At 37.2% G+C, this 20,014-nt stretch overlaps 2 protein-coding genes across 2 annotated transcripts; one reads left to right on the top strand and one right to left on the bottom strand.

The window, feature by feature from the left end:
• The first annotated feature begins 6,705 nt into the window (after window positions 1–6,705).
• Window positions 6,706–12,528, top strand: LOC117807661 (claudin domain-containing protein 1-like). Its single transcript, XM_034677012.1, has 4 exons — window positions 6,706–7,499; window positions 8,930–9,037; window positions 9,300–9,437; window positions 10,480–12,528. The coding sequence occupies exons 1-4, from the start codon at window positions 7,208–7,210 to the stop codon at window positions 10,698–10,700; spliced, it is 759 nt and encodes a 252-aa protein (XP_034532903.1). The 5' UTR covers window positions 6,706–7,207; the 3' UTR covers window positions 10,701–12,528.
• Window positions 11,094–18,419, bottom strand: LOC117807662 (N-acyl-aromatic-L-amino acid amidohydrolase (carboxylate-forming) B-like). Its single transcript, XM_034677013.1, has 7 exons — window positions 18,145–18,419; window positions 17,260–17,504; window positions 16,980–17,175; window positions 15,824–15,917; window positions 15,618–15,725; window positions 15,393–15,505; window positions 11,094–12,851 (listed from the first exon to the last, which is right to left on the bottom strand). Exons 2-7 carry the CDS (start codon window positions 17,502–17,504, stop codon window positions 12,600–12,602), a joined length of 1,008 nt encoding a protein of 335 aa, XP_034532904.1. The 5' UTR covers window positions 18,145–18,419; the 3' UTR covers window positions 11,094–12,599.
• Window positions 18,420–20,014: the final 1,595 nt, after the last annotated feature.

The following is a 20,014-nucleotide window of genomic DNA, read 5'->3' as shown; positions in this document are numbered from 1 at the left end:
TATTCCGACTTTCATTCCATATATTCAGACTTTCATTCTATATTCCGACTTTCATTCAACATATTCAGACTTTAATTCAATATATTGAGACTTTCATTCCATATATTTAGCCTTCATTCCATAAATTCAGACATCCATTCTATATATTCACACTTCATTCCATATATTCAGACTTTCATTCTATATATTCACACTTCATTCCATATATTCAGACTTTCATTCTATGTATTCAGACTTTCATTCCATATATTCAGACTTTCATTCTATATATTCAGACTTTCATTCCATATATAAAGACTTTTTTATTCTATATATTCAGACTTTCATTCTATATATTCAGACTTTCATTCTATATATTCAGACTTTCATTCTATATAATCACACTTCATTCCATATATTCAGACTTTCATTCTATATATTCAGACTTTCATTCTATATATTCAGACTTTCATTCAGTATATTCAGACTTTCATTCCATAAAATCAGACTTTCATTCCATATATTCAGACTTTCATTCCATGAATTCAGACTTTCATTCTATATTCACACTTCATTCAATATATTGAGACTATCATTCAATATATTGAGACTTTCATTCCATATATTCAGCCTTCATTCCATATATTCAGACTTGCATTCTATATATTCACACTTTATTCCATATATTAAGACTTTCATTCTATATATTCAGACTTTCATTCTATATTCCGACTTTCATTCCATATATTCAGACTTTCATTCTATATTCAGACTTTCATTCCATATATTCAGCCTTCATTCCACAAATTCAGACATCCATTCTATATATTCAAACTTCATTCCATATATTAAGACTTTCACTCTATATATATAGACTTTCATTCTATATATTCAGACTTTCATTCCATATATTAAGACTTTCATTCTGTATATTCATACTTCATTCCATATATTCATACTTTCATTCAATATATTCAGACTTTCATTCTATATATTCAGACTTTCACTCTATATATTCAGACTTTCATTCTATATATTCAGACTTTCACTCTATATATTCAGAATTTCATTCTATATATTCAGACATATCAGTATACTCAGACTCTCATTCCATATATTCAGACTTTCATTCCATAAATTCAGACTTTCATTCTATATTCACACTTCATTCAATATATTGAGACTATCATTCCGTATATTCCGACTTTCATTCCATATATTCAGACTTTCATTCAATATATTGAGACTTTCATTCCATATATTCAGCCTTCATTCCATAAATTCAGACATCCATTCTATATATTCACACTTCATTCAATATATTCAGACTTTCATTCTATATATTCAGATTTTCATTCTATATACCGACTTTCATTCCATATATTCAGACTTTAATTCAATATATTGAGACTTTCAATCCATATATTCAGCCTTCATTCCATAAATTCAGACATCCATTCTATATATTCACACTTCATTCCATATATTAAGACTTTCATTCTATATATTAAGACTTTCATTCTATATATTCAGACTTTCATTCCATATATTAAGACTTTCATTCTGTATATTCATACTTCATTCCATATATTCATACTTTCATTCAATATATTCAGACTTTCATTCTATATATTCAGACTTTCACTCTATATATTCAGAATTTCATTCTATATATTCAGACATATCAGTATACTCTGACTCTCATTCCATATATTCAGACTTTCATTCCATAAATTCAGACTTTCATTCTATATTCACACTTCATTCAATATATTGAGACTATCATTCCTTATATTCCGACTTTCATTCCATATATTCAGACTTTCATTCAATATATTGAGACTTTCATTCCATATATTCAGCCTTCATTCCATAAATTCAGACATCCATTCTATATATTCACACTTCATTCAATATATTCAGACTTTCATTCTATATATTCAGATTTTCATTCTATATACCGACTTTCATTCCATATATTCAGACTTTAATTCAATATATTGAGACTTTCAATCCATATATTCAGCCTTCATTCCATAAATTCAGACTTTCATTCTATATTCACACTTCATTCAATATATTGAGACTATCATTCCGTATATTCCAACTTTCATTCCATATATTCAGACTTTCATTCAATATATTGAGACTTTCATTCCATATATTCAGCCTTCATTCCATAAATTCAGACATCCATTCTATATATTCACACTTCATTTCATATATTCAGACTTTCATTCTATATATTCAGATTTTCATTCCATATATTCAGACTTTCATTCTATATTCAGACTTTCATTCTATATTCAGACTTTAATTCAATATATTGAGACTTTCAATCCATATATTCAGCCTTCATTCCATAAATTCAGACATCCATTCTATATATTCACACTTCATTTCATATATTCAGACTTTCATTCTATATATTCAGACTTTCATTCCATATATTCAGACTTTCATTCCATATATTCAGACTTTCATTCAATATTTTCAGACTTTCATTCTATATATTCAGACTTTCATTCTATATAATCACACTCTCATTCCATATATTCAGACTTTCATTCTATATATTCAGACTTTCATTCAGTATATTCAGACTTTCATTCAATATATTGAGACTTTCATTCCATATATTCAGCCTTCCTTCCACAAATTCAGACATCCATTCTATATATTCAGCCTTCATTCCATATATTGAGAATTCCATTCTATATATTCACACTTTATTCCAAATATTAAGACTTTAATTCTATATATTCCGACTTTTATTCTATATATTCCGACTTTCATTCTATATTCCGACTTTCATTCCATATATTCAGACTTTAATTCAATATATTGAGACTTTCATTCCATATATTCAGACTTTCATTCAATATATTGAGACTTTCATTCCATATATTCAGCCTTCCTTCCACAAATTCAGACATCCATTCTATATATTCACACTTCATTCAATATATTCAGACTTTCATTCTATATATTCAGACTTTCATTCCATATATTAAGACTTTCATTCTATATATTCATATTTCATTCCATATATTCAGACTTTCATTCAAAATTTTCAGACTTTCATTCAATATATTCAGACTTTCATTCTATATATTCAGACACATTAGTATATTGAGACTTTCATTCCATATATTCACACTTTCATTCAATATATTGAGACTTTCATTCCATATATTCAGGCTTCATTCCATATATTCAGACTTCCATTCTATATATTCACACTTCATTCCATATATTGAGACTTTCATTCTACATATTCAGACTTTCATTCTACATATTCAGACTTTCATTCTACATATTCAGACTTTCATTCTACATATTCAGACTTTCATTCCATATATTAAGACTGTCATTCTATATATTCATACTTCATTCCAAATATTCAGAATTTCATTCAATATATTCAGACTTTTATTCAATATATTCAGACTTTCATTCAATATATTCAGACATTCATTCTATAAATTCACACTTCATTCCATATATTCAGACTTTCATTCAAAATATTGAGACTTTCATTCCATATATTCAGCCTTCATTCCATATATTCAGACTTCCATTCTATATATTAACACTTCATTCCATATATTAAGACTTTCATTCTATATATTCAGACTTTCATTCTATACATTCAGACTTTCATTCCATATATTAAGATATTCATTCTATATATTCAGACTTTCATTCTATGTTCACACTTCATTCCATATATTAAGATTTTCATTCAATATATTCACACTTCATTCCAAATATTTAGACTTTCATTCTATATATTCAGAATCAGAATCAGAATCAGAATCAGAATCAGCTTTATTCGCCAAGTATGCTTGAACACACAAGGAATTTGACTTTGGTAAACTGTGCTCTCTTTGTACAAGGCATAAGAAAAGGAATAAGAATAAGAACTACAATAAAAAATAAAATGAAAATATAATAACAATAACCTTAGCTATAAATACAAAGAAACAACAAATAGGCTTGACTAATATGTACAGGCTAAAATAATATGATAAAGTGCAGTGGTGAGTTGCAGAGGTAGTTTTACATTATAAAATAGAAGTTAAATAATACAAAAAATAGAAATATGGAATTCTGCTTGAGAATTGTTGCATTGTGTATCTACATGTATATTTACAGAGAGTATTTATCTGACAGGTATGACACTGTTATGGTTTAGTGTTCATCAGAGTGACAGCCTGGGGGAAGAAACTGTTCTTATGGCGGGTTGTTTTGGCGCACAGTGATCTGTAGCGCCTGCCGGAGGGGAGGAGTTTGAAGAATTTGTGTCCAGGGTGTGAGGGGTCAGCGGTAATGCTCCCTGCCCGTTTCCTGGCCCGGGACCGGTACAAGTCCTGGATGGGGGGCAGGTCGACACCGATGATTTTCTCTGCAGTCCTTATAGTCCGCTGCAGTCTGTGTTTGTCTAGTTTGGTTGCAGAGCCAAACCAGACAGTGATGGAGGTACACAGAACAGACTGGATGATGGAGGTGTAGAACATGATCAGCAGCTCCTGAGGCAGGTTGAACTTCCTGAGCTGACGCAGGAAGTACATCCTCTGCTGGGCCTTTTTTCTGATTGTGTCTATGTGGGAGGTCCACCTCAGGTCCCGGGAAATAGTGGATCCCAGGAACCTGAAAGAGTCCACAGTAGACACAGTGCTGTTCAGGATGGTGAGGGGGGGGAGTGGGGGGGGGCTTCTCCTGAAGTCCACTGTCATCTCTACCGTCTTGAGCGGGTTCAGCTCCAGATGGTTCTGACTACACCAGAGGGCCAGCTGTTCCACCTCCTGTCTGTAAGCAGACTCGTCTCCGTCCTGGATGAGACCGATGACGGTGGTGTCGTCTGCAAACTTCAGGAGTTTCACCGAGGGGTCTCCTGAGGTGCAGTCATTGGTGTAGAGGGAGAAGAGCAGTGGGGAGAGAACACATCCCTGTGGGGCGCCAGTGCTGATGGTCCGGGTGCTGGATTTGATGCTCCCCAGCCTCACCTGCTGTCTCCTGTCCGTCAGGAAGTTGGTGATCCACTGACAGATGGAGGCCGGCACTGTGAGCTGGGTGAGTTTCTGGTGCAGGATGTCTGGTATGATGGTATTGAACGCAGAGCTGAAGTCCACAAACAGGATCCTAGCGTAGGTCCTGGGGGAGTCCAGGTGATGCAGGATGTAGTTCAGACCCATATTGACTGCATCCTCCACCGACCTGTTTGCCCGATAGGCAAACTATTCACACTTTCATTTAATATATTCAGACTTCATTCAATATATTCAGACTTTCATTCAACATATTCAGACTCCCATTCTATATATTTAGACTTTCATTCCATATGTTCAGACTCTCATTTCATATATTCACACTTTCATTCTATATATTCAGACTTCCATTCTATATATTAACACTTCATTCCATATATTTAGACTTTCATTCCATATATTAATATTTTCATTCTGTTTATTCATACTTTCATTCCATATATTCAGACTTTCATTCTATATATTCAGACTTTCATTCTATATATTCAGACTTTCATTCTATATATTCAGACTTTCATTCCATATATTAAGACTTTCATTCTATATATTCAGACTTTCATTCTATATATTCAGACTTTCATTCCATATATTAAGACTTTCATTCTATATATTCAGACTTTCATTCTATATATTAAGACTTTCATTCTCTATATTCACACTTCATTCCATATATTCAGAATTTCATTTTATATATATATATATAGACTTTCATTCCCTATATTAAGACATTCATTCCATATATTCAGACTCTCATTCTATATATTCAGACTTTCATTCTATATATTCACACTTCCACTCTAAATATCAATATTTTCATTCCATATATTCACACTTCTATTCCATATATTCAGACTTTCATTTCATATATTCCGACTTCATTCTATATATTCACACTTCATTCCATATATTCAGACTTTCATTCTTTATATTTACACTTCATTCCGTATATTTAGACTGTCATTTCATATATTTAGACTTTAATTTTATATGTTCAGACTTTCATTCTATATTTTCAGACTTTCATTCAATATATTCAGACTTTCATTCAATATTTTCAGACATTCATTCTACAAATTCACACTTCATTCCATATATTCAGACTTTCAGTCTATATTCACACTTCATTCAATATATTGAGACTTTCATTCCATATATTCAGACTTCCATTCTATATATTCACACTTCATTCCATATATTAAGACTTTCAGTCTATATTCACACTTCATTCAATATATTGAGACTTTCATTTCAAATATTCAGCCTTTCATTCTATATATTTACACTTCATTCCATATATTTAGACTTTCATTTCATATATTCAGACTTTCATTCAACATATCCAGACTTAATTTCATATATTTAGACTTTCATTTCAAATATTCAGATTTACATTCCATATATTCACACTTCATTCCATATATTTAGACTTTCATTTCATATATTCAGACTTTCATTCCATATATTCAGACTTTCATTCAATATATTCAGACTTCCAGGCTATTATATATATAATAATGTCCTTAACGGCTTGCCATATATAGATAGATATATAGATACATATATTTTTATTGATATTTAAATATATATATTAAAATCGATGTAAATCAGCCACCTTGTTTACAGAAGGTCACATTATAGCCTACATATGATGATCAGCAGAACCGGAAACGGAACACGCATGGATTAGAGTGTTTACAACTGGCATCATTCTGGGTGCGACCGCATTAGCCTGCTTTCCAAGAATACAGAACCACAGCCGAATTTTCACTTGCAGGCTGATGCTTAGTAGAGCATATCGGATCTTGTATTACAAGCCTTTTTTTTTTTACTGTGTCAGTGAGGAACAGTGGGGCTGGTTGTGTGATTTCTGCCGCAGCGCCTGGCCACCCACCATCTGTGGAAGTGGGACAAGGGAACAGATGGCGCATCCAAGCCGGCCTACAGGGCTGCTGACGCTTACTGTTGGGACAGCTTTGGAGATGAGTATCAATCAATAAAATAGGATGCTGTTTTCCTCTACTGTGCAGTAGGCTGTGTTTTGCAGAGATAACAATGTCGGAGTGACTTGGATTCGAGTTTATGTGACGAACCCTCGCAGATTGACCACATTGACGCGCAACGATTCAACCACTGGCATCAACTTAATCCCCTTTGACGTGTCTTTGGCTTGGTGAACAATGGTTGATAACCGCTACGCTACAGCTCTGGTCATTGCCTGTGTGCTGAGCATACTGGCCACTGTGTATCTGTCTGTGGCCATCGGGACGCAGCACTGGTACCAGTACAGCAGCCCCACCGTCCGTGGAGAGGCCAACGTGTCCGAGTTGCGCTCCCTGTATGAGGAGTTCATGGACGGGGAGTTTGATGAGAAAACCTACAGCGACACCCTGTTCCGTCTCAATGGGACTGTGGGCCTCTGGTGGCGATGTGTGCTCGTTCCTGCCAACGCTAACTGGTTCAAAGAGACAGGTATGTTCAAACAACTGCCCTAACCAGCCCAATTACAATGTCTGTTGCTTAGACTGATGATGAGTCATAAGTCTGTGTTTTCAACTGTAGAGCAGCTCTTCACCTATCAGCCCCACCTTGTCTGAAGTATGCCATCAGGTGTGGCTTATTCCCCAGGCAGGAAGGACAGTTTACCACCTTTGGGCTATTGGTGCTGTTAGTTCAACTTTGTGGCTGTCATGTTTTATAATTCTTCCCACGTCACTTGATTGATCACCTCAGAAGTAGCATACAACATGAACTAACCTATGTCATGTTGGTTCACCTCCATCATCCATGCTGTTCCTGACTTTACTTCTCTTCCAGCAAACTTTCAGTGTTTGGTCATATTATTATATACAGTCGCCCATGTGATTAACTCCTTACATTAATTAAACTACTAACATTAAATTACCATACAGATGTTATATATCTCAAGTCAAGTCAAACTTTATCCATATAGCATATTTTAAAACAACCTCAGTTGACCAAAGTGCTGTACAAGCTTAGAAACACAATATCAAAACAAACAAACATTAGTAACAAGGAATAGATATTAAAAATACAATAGATAACACAAAAAGTCACAATAAATAAAAGCAAAATAACATGTTGGGATGTCTCGCTTAGCAGGTATTAGAAGCCAAAGTAGGTGTGTTTTAAGCAAAGATTAAAACTCAATGGTCTGTGCATTTCTAATATTTTGAGGCAGATTGTTCCACAGTGTGGAAGCAGCCACCGCAAAAGCTCTGTGACCTCTTGGTTTGAGCCTGGATCTTGGCACATCTAAAAGCATCTGGTGCGTTGACCTGAGCGCTCCTGCTGGAGCATGCAGGGGAAAACACTCACACAAGTATGGTGGTGCCAGCAAAACTTTTGTAAACTTTTAAAAACCAACATCACAAGTTTGACCTGGATCCTGAAACTGACAGGAAGCCAGTTGAGAGAGGCCAGTAAAGGCACACATATTTGTGCATGTAGGCCTTTTTCTTAACTGTAAAAAGTAATCTAAATGATCTAAATTGCAAATGTAACCCTGCTCACAGCTTAAACAATAAACAAATGTGTCTCCAAAATTATCAAATGTTGTCTTTTCAAAACAGTTTCTTTATAAACTGTAAGGTTTTAACAAATGAATCAGCTTGATTTATTGTAACTTTAAGGCTAGCTGTTCACAGAACCTGTTTTGGCTCTAGAGTATGTTAAATGTAATATCATGTAATATATAGAAATATAACCTACGATATCTAAACCTGGAAATGATCAGTTACTGCAAGTCTGCATATTTACTCGTCTGCTGCTGTATGTCCAGCAGAAACAGAAAACACCAGAATCTCTCCAATGTTTGAAAAAGTTCGTATCTATGTGAATGTTAATGATGATGATGCTTCTTCGTCTATTTTGCCTTTCAGATGCAAAAATCGTGCTGGAGTGCCGAAGCTTCAGTCTACCTCAGCAGTTCACCCCAAAATACAAAGAACCAGGGAACCACAACAGTGGAGAGGACATGCTGCGCACGTGTAGGTGAACTCGCAACAGTTTTACCCTTAGTCAAAATGCTCAGTTCAACAGGAGGTTTTAAAAAAAAAAAAAATGTCTGCGACAGATTGAGCCTCTTCTATGCCAGGTACATTAATATGGATATCAATATGGATATTGAATAATACATTGCTCCTAACCAGGGCACTTTCTTCTTTCAGGCAGAAGCAGGTGATAAAGATAAAGACCTCAAGAGGGTTTTTTTGCTCAGTGACTCATCCTGTTCTGTGTGTGTATGAATAGACTTGTGGCGATGCCAGTTCCTGCTACCACTAGTGTCCCTGGGTCTTGTGGTCCTGGCAGGCTTGATCGGGTTTTGTGCCTGCCTCTGTCGAAGCCTCACCCCCACCCTTGGGATAGGAATACTTCATCTGCTGGCTGGTAAGACCTTGTTCAATATCTAAGACTACCAACTTCTAAGGGGCCATTTTTATCATACAAGGCGGTTTACAAAGCAACTCCATTTTTGAACAAAACTAGGATTCATTTATTTCTTTTGGTAATAATTTATTCAGACAATAACCTCCATTACATCAAAATATTGCATTTTTACTAACCTATGCAGTGACATATCTCCTCAAAGCTTTAACACTCTAAACCAATACTCGCTGTTTTGAGAGGCACCTAAACCCGCTCTCAATGGCAATGATAGCATGTCGAAGTGAAGTCCATAGCATGTTCACTGGAGTTGTAATTGATGCTAAAGGAAATGTTAAGACATCATCAGAGTCCATGATATACAATAAATCCTCTGGGGACCATGAATGTCCGTACAAATCAAATGGCCACATCTAGATGGGTTTATATTGATTATCAGAGAGGCCAATAGTGCTAATCAATGAGCCATGCAGCTAGTGTTGCACAAGAAATCTATCATAAAATACAAGTCAAATGTAATCAATGTAAAAGAGAATATCTCATACTGGTATGTTAGACTACCTGTACGGTACTTGAGCTGAGCCTTCTGGAGTGTTGATGTAGGAGGTACAGACGGACCTACTTCCCTGCGCCAGCCCCCTTTCCTGGTCACTTGTTGTCCTAAAATTAAAAGTCTTGTCAATCAAACGAGCACTCCACAAGGTTTATTTATTTTTTTGCACATCAAGGTTTTCCTTCAATGCATGACCTAATGAGGGAGACAAGCGTCTCAGGTAGTCTGGCCTGCCTCGGTATGTTTCCAGCTGTAGTTTTTTTGTTATTCTTGCTGCCTCCATAAACCAAGATTTAAAGCTGTTTTCAGCAACAAAAAAAAAAAAGTGCAAGATGTGTAAATTAGCAACAGTATACTGACAATTTACACTCAGGACTGCAACAAATCATGCTAAGATGCAGATTATAACTTTGCTTAATGTGCCAACCAATGATCTTTATCTGAAAAATACTTCAGTCATTCACAAATGTCCTCTGATTGTGTGCCATGCAGGTCTCTGCACCTTAGCCACAGTGTGCTGCTACCTGGCTGGGATGGATCTGCTCCACAAGGTGTCAATGCTGCCCGATAAGGTGGATGGCTCCCAGGGCTGGTCCCTCTACTTGGCCCTTATTTCCTCCCCGCTCCACATGATGGCCGCCGCACTGCTCGTGTGGGCGGCCCGCAGCCACAGTCAGAACTACTATCGCATGACCGCCTACAGGGTGGCATAGACTGAGATTCAGCTGTGAATCTCTGCCCTGCTTCAATTCATATGCCACTCCAACACCAAGATGCTTTTTATTATGATCTCAGAGGAATGAGATGTGGGTCAATCTGTGTGTTTTGCCCCCCTGACGGATTAAAGTACAGGCGCTCTGTAGTAATGACCCTATCTGCTGCATTAAAAGATTAATGAGATGGTTATAGAGTTGGTTTGTAAAAGGTCAAGAGAGATGTTGATTTTGCAACATATGTTTGGTTCTGGGTAACTTAACCCCAGGTTCAAAAGCATAAGCTTGTCCCAGTTCATAGCATAACTCCTTCTAGGTTCTGAATATGTCATGTCTTTGCACTGAAAAGTGCTGTTACAGATTAAACACAGTACTTTTAGTTGATCACTTACATTTAGAAATGCATCAGAATTGCCAAAAAGTTTGCCTCGACAAGAAAAAGCAGAGACCGCAAGTTTTTTATTAATCAAAGGTTAGCCAAACGTTTTTATAATGGAAGATTAATCAAGGTGTTTATAAAGCAAACAGGTTCAACAACAAACTACACCCACTGAGTACTGTTCACGCACAGTAGTCGGTGCCATGAGGTTAATTATACATTTCATATATGCATCTTTTCAGTTTTACCTCAGATTTACAGTTGGGTGTGTTGACACTTCCCCTATGTTCACAAATCAAAAACATCTCCCTGTAACAAAAAGGCATGCCAGACACACCCTGAGCTTGTTTCCACGGAACTGCAGCAACACAAAAAGCCATCATAAGATGTTTATTATTGCAAGAGATTGCTGTCGCGCAGTCAGTCTTTTACTTCAGCTGCTTCAGAACAAAGTCAGGGAAAGAAGGCTTCAGTGAAGAGAACAGAGGGAGAGGCGTTGATTATTACTGTGCACACTATAATTACTCAAGAATCACGTCTTGCACACTCTTTTTTTAAGCAACACTTATTTATTTATTTATTTATTTATTCATTGACATTATTAAGGTCAAACTTTGTTTATATTTCTGTTTACCCATTACATTGCTTTCTTAGCTATTTTCAAGCATATTTCAAACATGTTGATTGATTTTTGTAGGTTTTTGTAGTAAAGATCCAAAGCTTTTCATTTTTCAAAACACACCTGCATCCATTTGTGTTCTGTTGTCCTTCTATAAATGTGTACCCTTATCCTTATGTTAATCGCTTATATGTGGATTTATTTATTTGATTTTGATTTGTTACTCCAATAGTTACTACTTTGTGTCATCATTTCAATTTTACAAGATGTAAGGGAATCATTAATTCCCTGTTAGGCATTATGAATGTAATTTAAGGCCATATGGTGATAAACTACAGTATTCCTTTGCACTTAAAATATTGTTGAACATATCCTGAACATTGCTGTTATGGTCAGAAGTGAATTTCTATTTTTGACAGTGTATATTAAATAACAATGAAATACATTTAGTAATGAATCGTTATAAATCTAAAAGCCATGCTTTATGTTTGCAGAAATATATGAAGTTCCCCTTGTCACAGTTTCATGAAGTGAATAATGTGAAATGTTGCACTGTGTGTGGTCTAATAGGTCTTATGGTAAAGCAGATTGTATTTTGCGTATTCAGCCTTTAATTTAAGATTTTTTTCTTCCCTGAATCCCTCACATATAACAAAAAACACTGTATGACTGTGCTTTTGTGAATCAACAGTGAATAGTTTGTGCATTTTATGGACCTGACATTTTACACCTCAGTATTGTGTGTGAGTGTACGCGGATGTAATCATGATTTGTCAAAGCATCAGCTGTCATTTCAATAAAAGCTTTTTGTAAAATTTGTTTTATAGACACTTAAGCCTCATTATGTGCCTCATTATTTCCTTTTTACCTGTCATTGTATCTGATTAGTTAAAGTCCATTTTCATTCTTCTTCTTCTTCTTCTGATGCAAATCCCTGCTCATTAGCTTGTTCTTCCTGCTCTGTTTGCCCCCTGATTGCAGGAATCATCACACACCTTTTCCTTGCCAGGGAGAGAGCAATGCCCTTCTCGTAGTACGCACATTCATTGATGAAGAAAGGATAAAGAGGTTCTTTCCCTTTAAACCTCAGCGTTTCACCTGAGAAAGTCTGGAACATTGGGTCTTCAGGGTGAAGCAGGCAGAAGTCTCTGTCCTGTGGGCACAGAAAAGACAGTTGAGGCTAATTCCTAACATTAACACCATTGAGATTTAAAATGGTTATTTGAATGTTAAAGATGTACTTTTACAGCCGCTGAACAGCAAAACATATGTCCAAAGAGGTTGTGAAATCTAGTTTATGGGAAAGGGTTTGAAAAATTGCTGAATGATTTAAATAACAGCCTTGGAAGTTCAATATTATGGGAACTTAAGCATTAGCTTCATGTATTTTGAAATGAAGGGGAAAGAGCAGAAAGGCAGAAAGTGAGTTACACTTGAACAAATTTAAAACTCCCTTTAAGCCTGTTATTTAATCCAGTCTGCTTTAAAATGTTCAACAAACCATTTAACACATGTTGGTAATTTAGCAAACAGGGATATGCAGCTAACTAAATTTCACTGTTTTTAAGCTAGCACTAGAGGTAATAATATTGAACAATGTTTGAAGGTTTTTCCTGTGCCTTTTACTGAACCCACCTTTCACACAGCTTTAAGAGTTTTTCATTAACTTTATCAACATTTTGAAGTTTCATAACTTGCTTATATGCCAGAAAACCGGCTGAACATTATGCTTTGTGAAAGTCTGAAATGTGTCATAAGGGAAAACAGAGTATAGGAGTTCTATGGTCTTAAAATGTCTGATTTACCTCTAGATTTCAAAATGTATGCCGTGTCATGGCAAGTTTTATTCTTGTAATTTTGAAATAAGGGTCTTTATAGGCTTTATTTTCAAGGAAATAACAGGGTTTTGTTTGATAATTATATCCAAAATGTAACTAGCCCTTAAAATAGAATAGAATAGAATCTTTATTGTCTACCAAGGTGGAAATTTGCTCTCCAGATACATGATGTCAGCACAAAAATCTTCATGCAATCAGTATAACAATAAAGCAGGGCTCAAAATTTACACATTACATAGAGTTAATTTTATGCCAGGGATTCAATCTCATCCAATGTTTATTCAAAGATTAATAACTTCTTAAACACGTTTTAGTTGCTAGAGAGACTCTATAGCGCCTCCCTCAGTGCAGAGGCTTAAACTGCAAGAAGAGAGCATGGGAACTATCTGCTATGATGCTCTGGGCTTTCTTTCTCCTCCTGTCAGTAAATAGTTGGTGTTGAACTGACAATAGAATCCTGTGGGCTGATTATCTTTAATGGTACTTCAAGAACTGTTTGACTCAAAGGAGAGGTGACAACACCTTCAACCATCATGTGCAAACATAACCACAGATCCCATTGAGCCATCATGTGACAGCTTAAATAGAAATGTTTTTGTCAAATGTACAATGAAAGCTATTTATAGGAGGGTTTCTATTCATCCAAGGCACGGATGTTACATAACAAAGGATTATTGCAAAGCACTTTTATCAGGTACCAAGATCCAATCGAACAGCATGTTGCTTTTTCTTTTATCATATTTTCAAGCTGTTATGTTTTCACCATCAAATGTCCCATTTACAGTCATGTATTTAGTGACCGTTTTTAACAAGTCAGGAGCACATTGGCAACATAGATGCTTGTGTCTTCATAATGAATTAATTGAAAATAATTTGTAACATTATACAAGTATCATTCACGTTCAATAATACTTTAATTAAACATATTGAACTTTGGCCAGCATAAATATAAGGCAGCCTTTATTTGATGACTCTTTTAATGACATTAAGGTGACACTGGCTTATTTTGTACAAGACATCTGCAGGGGTCAATATCTACATAATTTCCACAATTAAAGTCACACTCAAAGAGCAAACTTTAAACACAAGTGAATGTTATTTTAGCTTTAGAAATACCGGACACTTCGTTTGTGTTATATGTGGACACTTCACATTTCTCCAGTATTCAGTTGAGCTATTAAACTGGAAATTATTTACAGGAAATGAAGCAATTAGGTGAGACTATTTTTCCTCTGTAATTAAAAGAAGTTTCAGTACGCAGTTTTTCCTACAACCATTTACAGTATACATTTTCATGTGTCATTGGATTGGGTTTCCGACTAAAATGATTTACTGGATGCATGCATCACACAGTGGTTGAATGAGGTAGATTGAAGATGGCATGTAAAACATGTTGTCAACGTCATAGACTTTATTATGTCCTTGGTATGAATCCATCTGACAGGATAAGGCACCGCCCTGTATTGTGAACACTCACTCTATGAGTGGTTGATAAATACAAAGAAAATGACACAGCATACACACGCTTACACATTGACTTGAAAACAAATTTAAATGTTTTCTCAGCAGCAGGCGGGGTTACAGAATTTAAAGTATGATTCATTGCGACAACAGGTAAAGTACATCTGAACAAAAGGTTAAGACTTTTCTCAGGACAAAAGGCCTAATTATGTAATTAACGTTGACCTGTCCTCGATTGTTTGATACTTAGCATTCGTGTAAAGTCCCTTGTTGTTCCTTGATTTAAAATCTTGATGTGTTCAAATGAATGAATGTGTAATGAAGCTTTATTTAATTTAACAAAGAGAATAATCTTTCATTAAAACTTAAGTCCAAGAGTTTCCTTCATATTGTACCTGTAGCTGAGGATGAATGGCAGCAGTGATGTTGCAGGTCTCGCTGTCTCTTGGGTAGTCAATGTTTTTAACCATTGTGAACACCTCCACAAGTCCTCCCTCAAAAATAGTACCTTTCAAACGGAAGCAAAAAAAGGAAACTTGAGCCTCAAACAAGAGCAAAAAGGGCTTGAAATACTTAGTGTAACAGTACAATAACAATTTGTAGCCTGTGCTTGATTGCACCTGAGTTGAAGAAATGCACCCAATCCAGCATGTGCTGCACCCCTAATTTCATCGCTGTATAGATGTTTGACCGCACCACACCATGGGGTTGAGGGCCAATCTCCATGGCTGTAGAAAAGCGATTATAGATGACAAGTATAACAAGTTGTCAAACACTTCAATGCTTTGGATAATAAATTGGTATTCTGGTAGAAGAAGAAACTTACCAAAGCCGTGTTTTCCTACTGAATCAAGAGAATACGATTCTTTATTGGAGACATCAAAATGGATGTACCTGATTGGTATGTCTGGCATCTGCCTCTGAAGAGACACATCAGACTGAAGTTAAGATTTCCAGCATGGTTAAGTAAAATCAAATCAACTCACATCAAACCAAGTCAAGTCAAACTTTGTAGTACATTTCAAACAACAAGAGCAGTTTGAAGCTTGAAGTGCACCAGCAACAGAAAACAAGGTTAAAAATCCAGATACTCAAGCAAGGATAAAAGCAAGTTCAGGAAATATAAACACAACTATTTAAAACTGCTCTGTAGAAGAAACTCGACCATGTTTGACAACCAAAGTTTTAAAAAAGAGAGAGCGCATTTAAATTCAAATGTCCGTAGATTCAAAAACCAACCCAATTTGTGCATAGGGTTTCACAGTATGTAAGTATAGTCTGAACAGACACCTGGCAGGTTCTGGAGGGTCTTAAAGAAACCCTCTCTTTTTTTAGTTTGTTTAACATGAAGAAGTTTGGTGACCTCCAGTTGTTAATTTCCTAAGAAAAGAGAAAGGCCCAAGAGCAGAGCCTTGAGGAACTCCAAGGGGCTTTGAAGGAAAAAGTACTCTTGACATTGGTAGGAAAAGTTTTACTTTCCAGGTAAATCTTGGACAAAAGATGAGCTGTTGCCTGGATCCCCACCCATTTCTCCTGCCTGGTAGTAATCTGAATCTCAGTTATCTGTTTGTTATCATTTCGGGGCTAACCACTGAGCTTCTTCAAGGTGTAGTGGACCAAGCTTGGCAAAACACCAGTGAAGGGAGGTTCCCGCTTGATAACCCTGTTGATGTGTTGGCTCTTGCTGCCTATCTTGTTCCACATTGAGAGTGTGGGAGTCATTAGGGGCCAAGTGGTCAGGTAGATGGTATCAGGATTGTCAGTACCTGGAGCTTGCAAACAAAGAGTCTAGGTCTTTTGGAGGTGGGGGTGCTGTAAGGTCTAGTGAAGAAAAGAGTGCTAATCTTTTTCATTGGGGCACATATTGGAGCCCATTCTAAAGAGTTTCTCCAACATGCAGGATGAACTGATTTGTACTTGAGTGTGAGTTCTTGCTCAGAACCCTGAGTATTGATAAAGGATGGATGTAGGTAGGTACTTGCCTGCAGGTGTCTGAATATGTGTAGGCAGATCCAGTCACAGTCTGAGTACGAGATGAAGCACAGGCCCATGTTGGCTGTGGTGTTGTGGAGGTCGCAAGCAAGATCCACAGCATCACGGCTTCCTTTGGGTCCGAGCAAGGCGTTCAAATCTCTGGATCTGACCATCTCGTAGGGGGGCTTGTCTGGTAAGGGACAACTGAGAGAAAGATTAAATCAGCTGGCCACTGATTATCATAACAACTCCTCCGATAAGCACTGTCACCTCTTACTTCTGCCTTACTTGAGGATGGCGTGAGTGAAGCAGCGGTTCAAGTCAGTGTCGATGTATCTGCGGCACCGCTGCACTGCCTTCGGGTTTGCCAGAACCATCAGCACTGACTTCTTCCTCTTCTCCTCTGCCTTCTCTGATGTCTCCTTCTGTACTTTCAAGAGCTCTCTCACCAGATACACTCCCGACAACTCGTTGCCATGTGTGCCGCCGCACACTGCAACCCGAGGCAACCTTGGCAAACACACCACCTCCATCTGAGGCAGACATACAGTGGAAAAAAGTGGACGAATTTGAAGGGAAATGCTACAGAATAAAAGGATCTCAGGTCTTCTGGTATCACTCTCTGTTATCAGTACAGTTTGAGCAGCACATGCACACATTGGGTTGCATTTCTGGTTCATTCATCAATAGTATCATTTATGTTTAATGCATTAAGTCACATATACATGTTTCCCTCTCTTTTTGACTTGGTGGGAGTATCAGTTCCACCAGCATTGATGTCACTGAGTACATTGTAGAGAACAAAGCAACACAGAGCACAGATATTGATTTGTGAAACCTTACCTCGCCTTTCTGCTGCGCCGTAAACTTTAAAGAGGCAGCACTGGCTTTCAACTTGATAAAACGTCTGTTCTCTAAAGCATCACTGAGATTAAAAGTCTCTTAACCGAGGAGGAAAGCTTGAGGGAAAGCAGGGCAAACTGTCATGAATGACAAAGCATTATACAGTGCATCTTACTCAATCCACTCTGGTCGTTACCTTTCTCTTCCCTCTACCCCCGGCCGTTTACCCTCTTCCACCCTCTCCCGGGCTTTCATGCAGTTTCACTGATTCAGCATTCCCATCCCACCCTCTGCGCTGGCTGTAGCTGCCTGTTTTCGCAAAACTCTCACCGTCTCTCTACCACTTCTTGTCCGCTGCACTGCAGTGTACCACACCGTATCATGGGCAGGGTGTGTTCTGAGAGTGACGCATCAGTGGCTTCCCTCAGTCCCGACAGCTGTGAGGTCCACAGCTCCCCGTTTTCCTCTCTCTCTCTGCCCCATGTATAGGATGGTAGGTTCCAGTCTGCCTTTCAGAAGTTTTGGCTGAAAATAAATCTGCTGGCATGACACAGCAGGAGAGGCGCCTGTAGTGTGTACAGTGAAAGGAAAAAGGCTTCACTCGGGGAGAATAACAAGCAAATCAGCAGGGGGTGTAAAGGGAATACAGATTTAACCTTTAAAGAAGTTACACTGCAAACGGTTCCATTTCCCCCTTTTAAGCCCAAATTAAATAAAAGTGTTTAAAAAGTCAAGGTAAATATTTTAGAGCTAGTGAGTAAAATCATTAAGCTGCAATAAAAATGTTGTACGTGTCTAAGGTTACTGATAGGTCACACGAAGCACGAATAATCAGCGAATGGGGCAGTGATGTCACAGTTCTCAGAGGATCCGTGTATCGCTTGTATGCACAAAGACAAATGGGTTTGCATTTTTGTAAAATTCCACTCTGGAACCCGTTATCAAGAGTTTGCAATTTCAGTCGCCCCAAAATGCTGTTTCCGTGTAAATGAACTGCAGAAACGCAACAGTAGTTTACCATTTTCTGTTGAAAGCGTTCAGCATAAACCAAACGGCAACCTCCAGTCTGAAAATGAGTCCAATGTGGAAGTGCTAAAAACTGCAGTTCATCAAGGATCCGCTTGAGGCTGGCTCTGGAAGTACTGGAAACCACATACACACCAATTCAAAAAAGACGATCTTTACAGCAGAAATAAACATGTTTACAGCCTGGTTTAAAAGAAGAGTGTAGTCTGGATAGCTCATTTCTCGATCGACACACACTGTAAAGGGGGTGATTTTTTTTCTAACGCAGCAATTTCAAAGATATTAAGATTACGAGTCCTCCAATGAGAGGCACAGCTGACTGCGGGAACACTCTAGCTGTTGGCTAGGAGGCTCAAACTCCGCCTCTTCACATCACACTGGCTCGACAGAAGCAATATGGCTGCCGCCGACGATTGGCCTCAAAACAGCGCTTCAGATGGGTGACGTCACGGATACTACGTCCATATTTTATACAGTCTATGGTGTTAACAGGCCTTAAGGAGGCTTGGCTAACAGCATGTAGCAATGCCAATGTTTAATTTGCTTCCCCGGCCTCTTTTTTCAAACGTCAGGAATTCAAAAGTAAAAAAAATGTAAAACATGAACAAACATGAATCCACACGGAAAATGCTATGTTCATTCAACCTAACGAAAACAGATAAATGGCTTTTATTTGAGGTCATTTTTTTAAGCGGTGCAATATCTGTTGTTACACCTATTAGGATTTGTATATTTTGGAATTTGCAACAGCAACCAGGAGAAACACGCACCCTCCTCTGCTATGCTAACAACACTGTGAGGCTGTGCAGTAGTCTCTGTAGCTTAAGGTACAGTACGCTGACATTTGCTAATTGACAGTAAACACAGCGCACAGCTGAGGCTCATGGGAATTTTCAAACGCAGTAGAAAATTTCCCTTTCTGGGGATCACCACTATGCTTCAATTTCTACATGTGCCGTCAAAATCAACTAAAATGTTAAATGTTAGATATTTTTTATGGTAGATTTTAGAATTTAACCAAGAAGTCAGGAACAAGTTGTTTGTGGACAAAATAGGATGTCATTTGTAATGTCAATGAGCTCAGATTATAGTGTATATTTCGTTGGACTTGAAGAAACAATAAGAAGATTAATTAAAGTGTTGGCATGTTTTGATCTTTCTATTGACAGCGTAT

The sequence above is a fragment of the Notolabrus celidotus genome, chromosome 23 (assembly GCF_009762535.1).
Source record: "Notolabrus celidotus isolate fNotCel1 chromosome 23, fNotCel1.pri, whole genome shotgun sequence".
In the NCBI taxonomy this organism is placed as follows: Eukaryota; Metazoa; Chordata; class Actinopteri; order Labriformes; family Labridae; genus Notolabrus; species Notolabrus celidotus.
This window is presented reverse-complemented; position numbering and strand designations above follow the sequence as displayed.

What these genes read in the sequence shown, in the direction of transcription:
- LOC117807662 (XM_034677013.1), bottom strand. Translation starts at nt 17,504, where the DNA reads ATGGAGGTGGTGTGTTTGCCAAGGTTGCCTCGGGTTGCAGTGTGCGGC. An exon ending in AGTAGGAAAACACGGCTTTG is followed by an intron (nt 15,726 to 15,823) that starts GTAAGTTTCTTC and finishes GCTTTTCTACAG; the next exon opens with CCATGGAGATTGGCCCTCAA. An exon ending in CCATTCATCCTCAGCTACAG is followed by an intron (nt 12,852 to 15,392) that starts GTACAATATGAA and finishes CTGTGCCCACAG; the next exon opens with GACAGAGACTTCTGCCTGCT.
- LOC117807661 (XM_034677012.1), top strand. Translation starts at nt 7,208, where the DNA reads ATGGTTGATAACCGCTACGCTACAGCTCTGGTCATTGCCTGTGTGCTG. An exon ending in TAACTGGTTCAAAGAGACAG is followed by an intron (nt 7,500 to 8,929) that starts GTATGTTCAAAC and finishes TTTGCCTTTCAG; the next exon opens with ATGCAAAAATCGTGCTGGAG. An exon ending in AATACTTCATCTGCTGGCTG is followed by an intron (nt 9,438 to 10,479) that starts GTAAGACCTTGT and finishes TGTGCCATGCAG; the next exon opens with GTCTCTGCACCTTAGCCACA.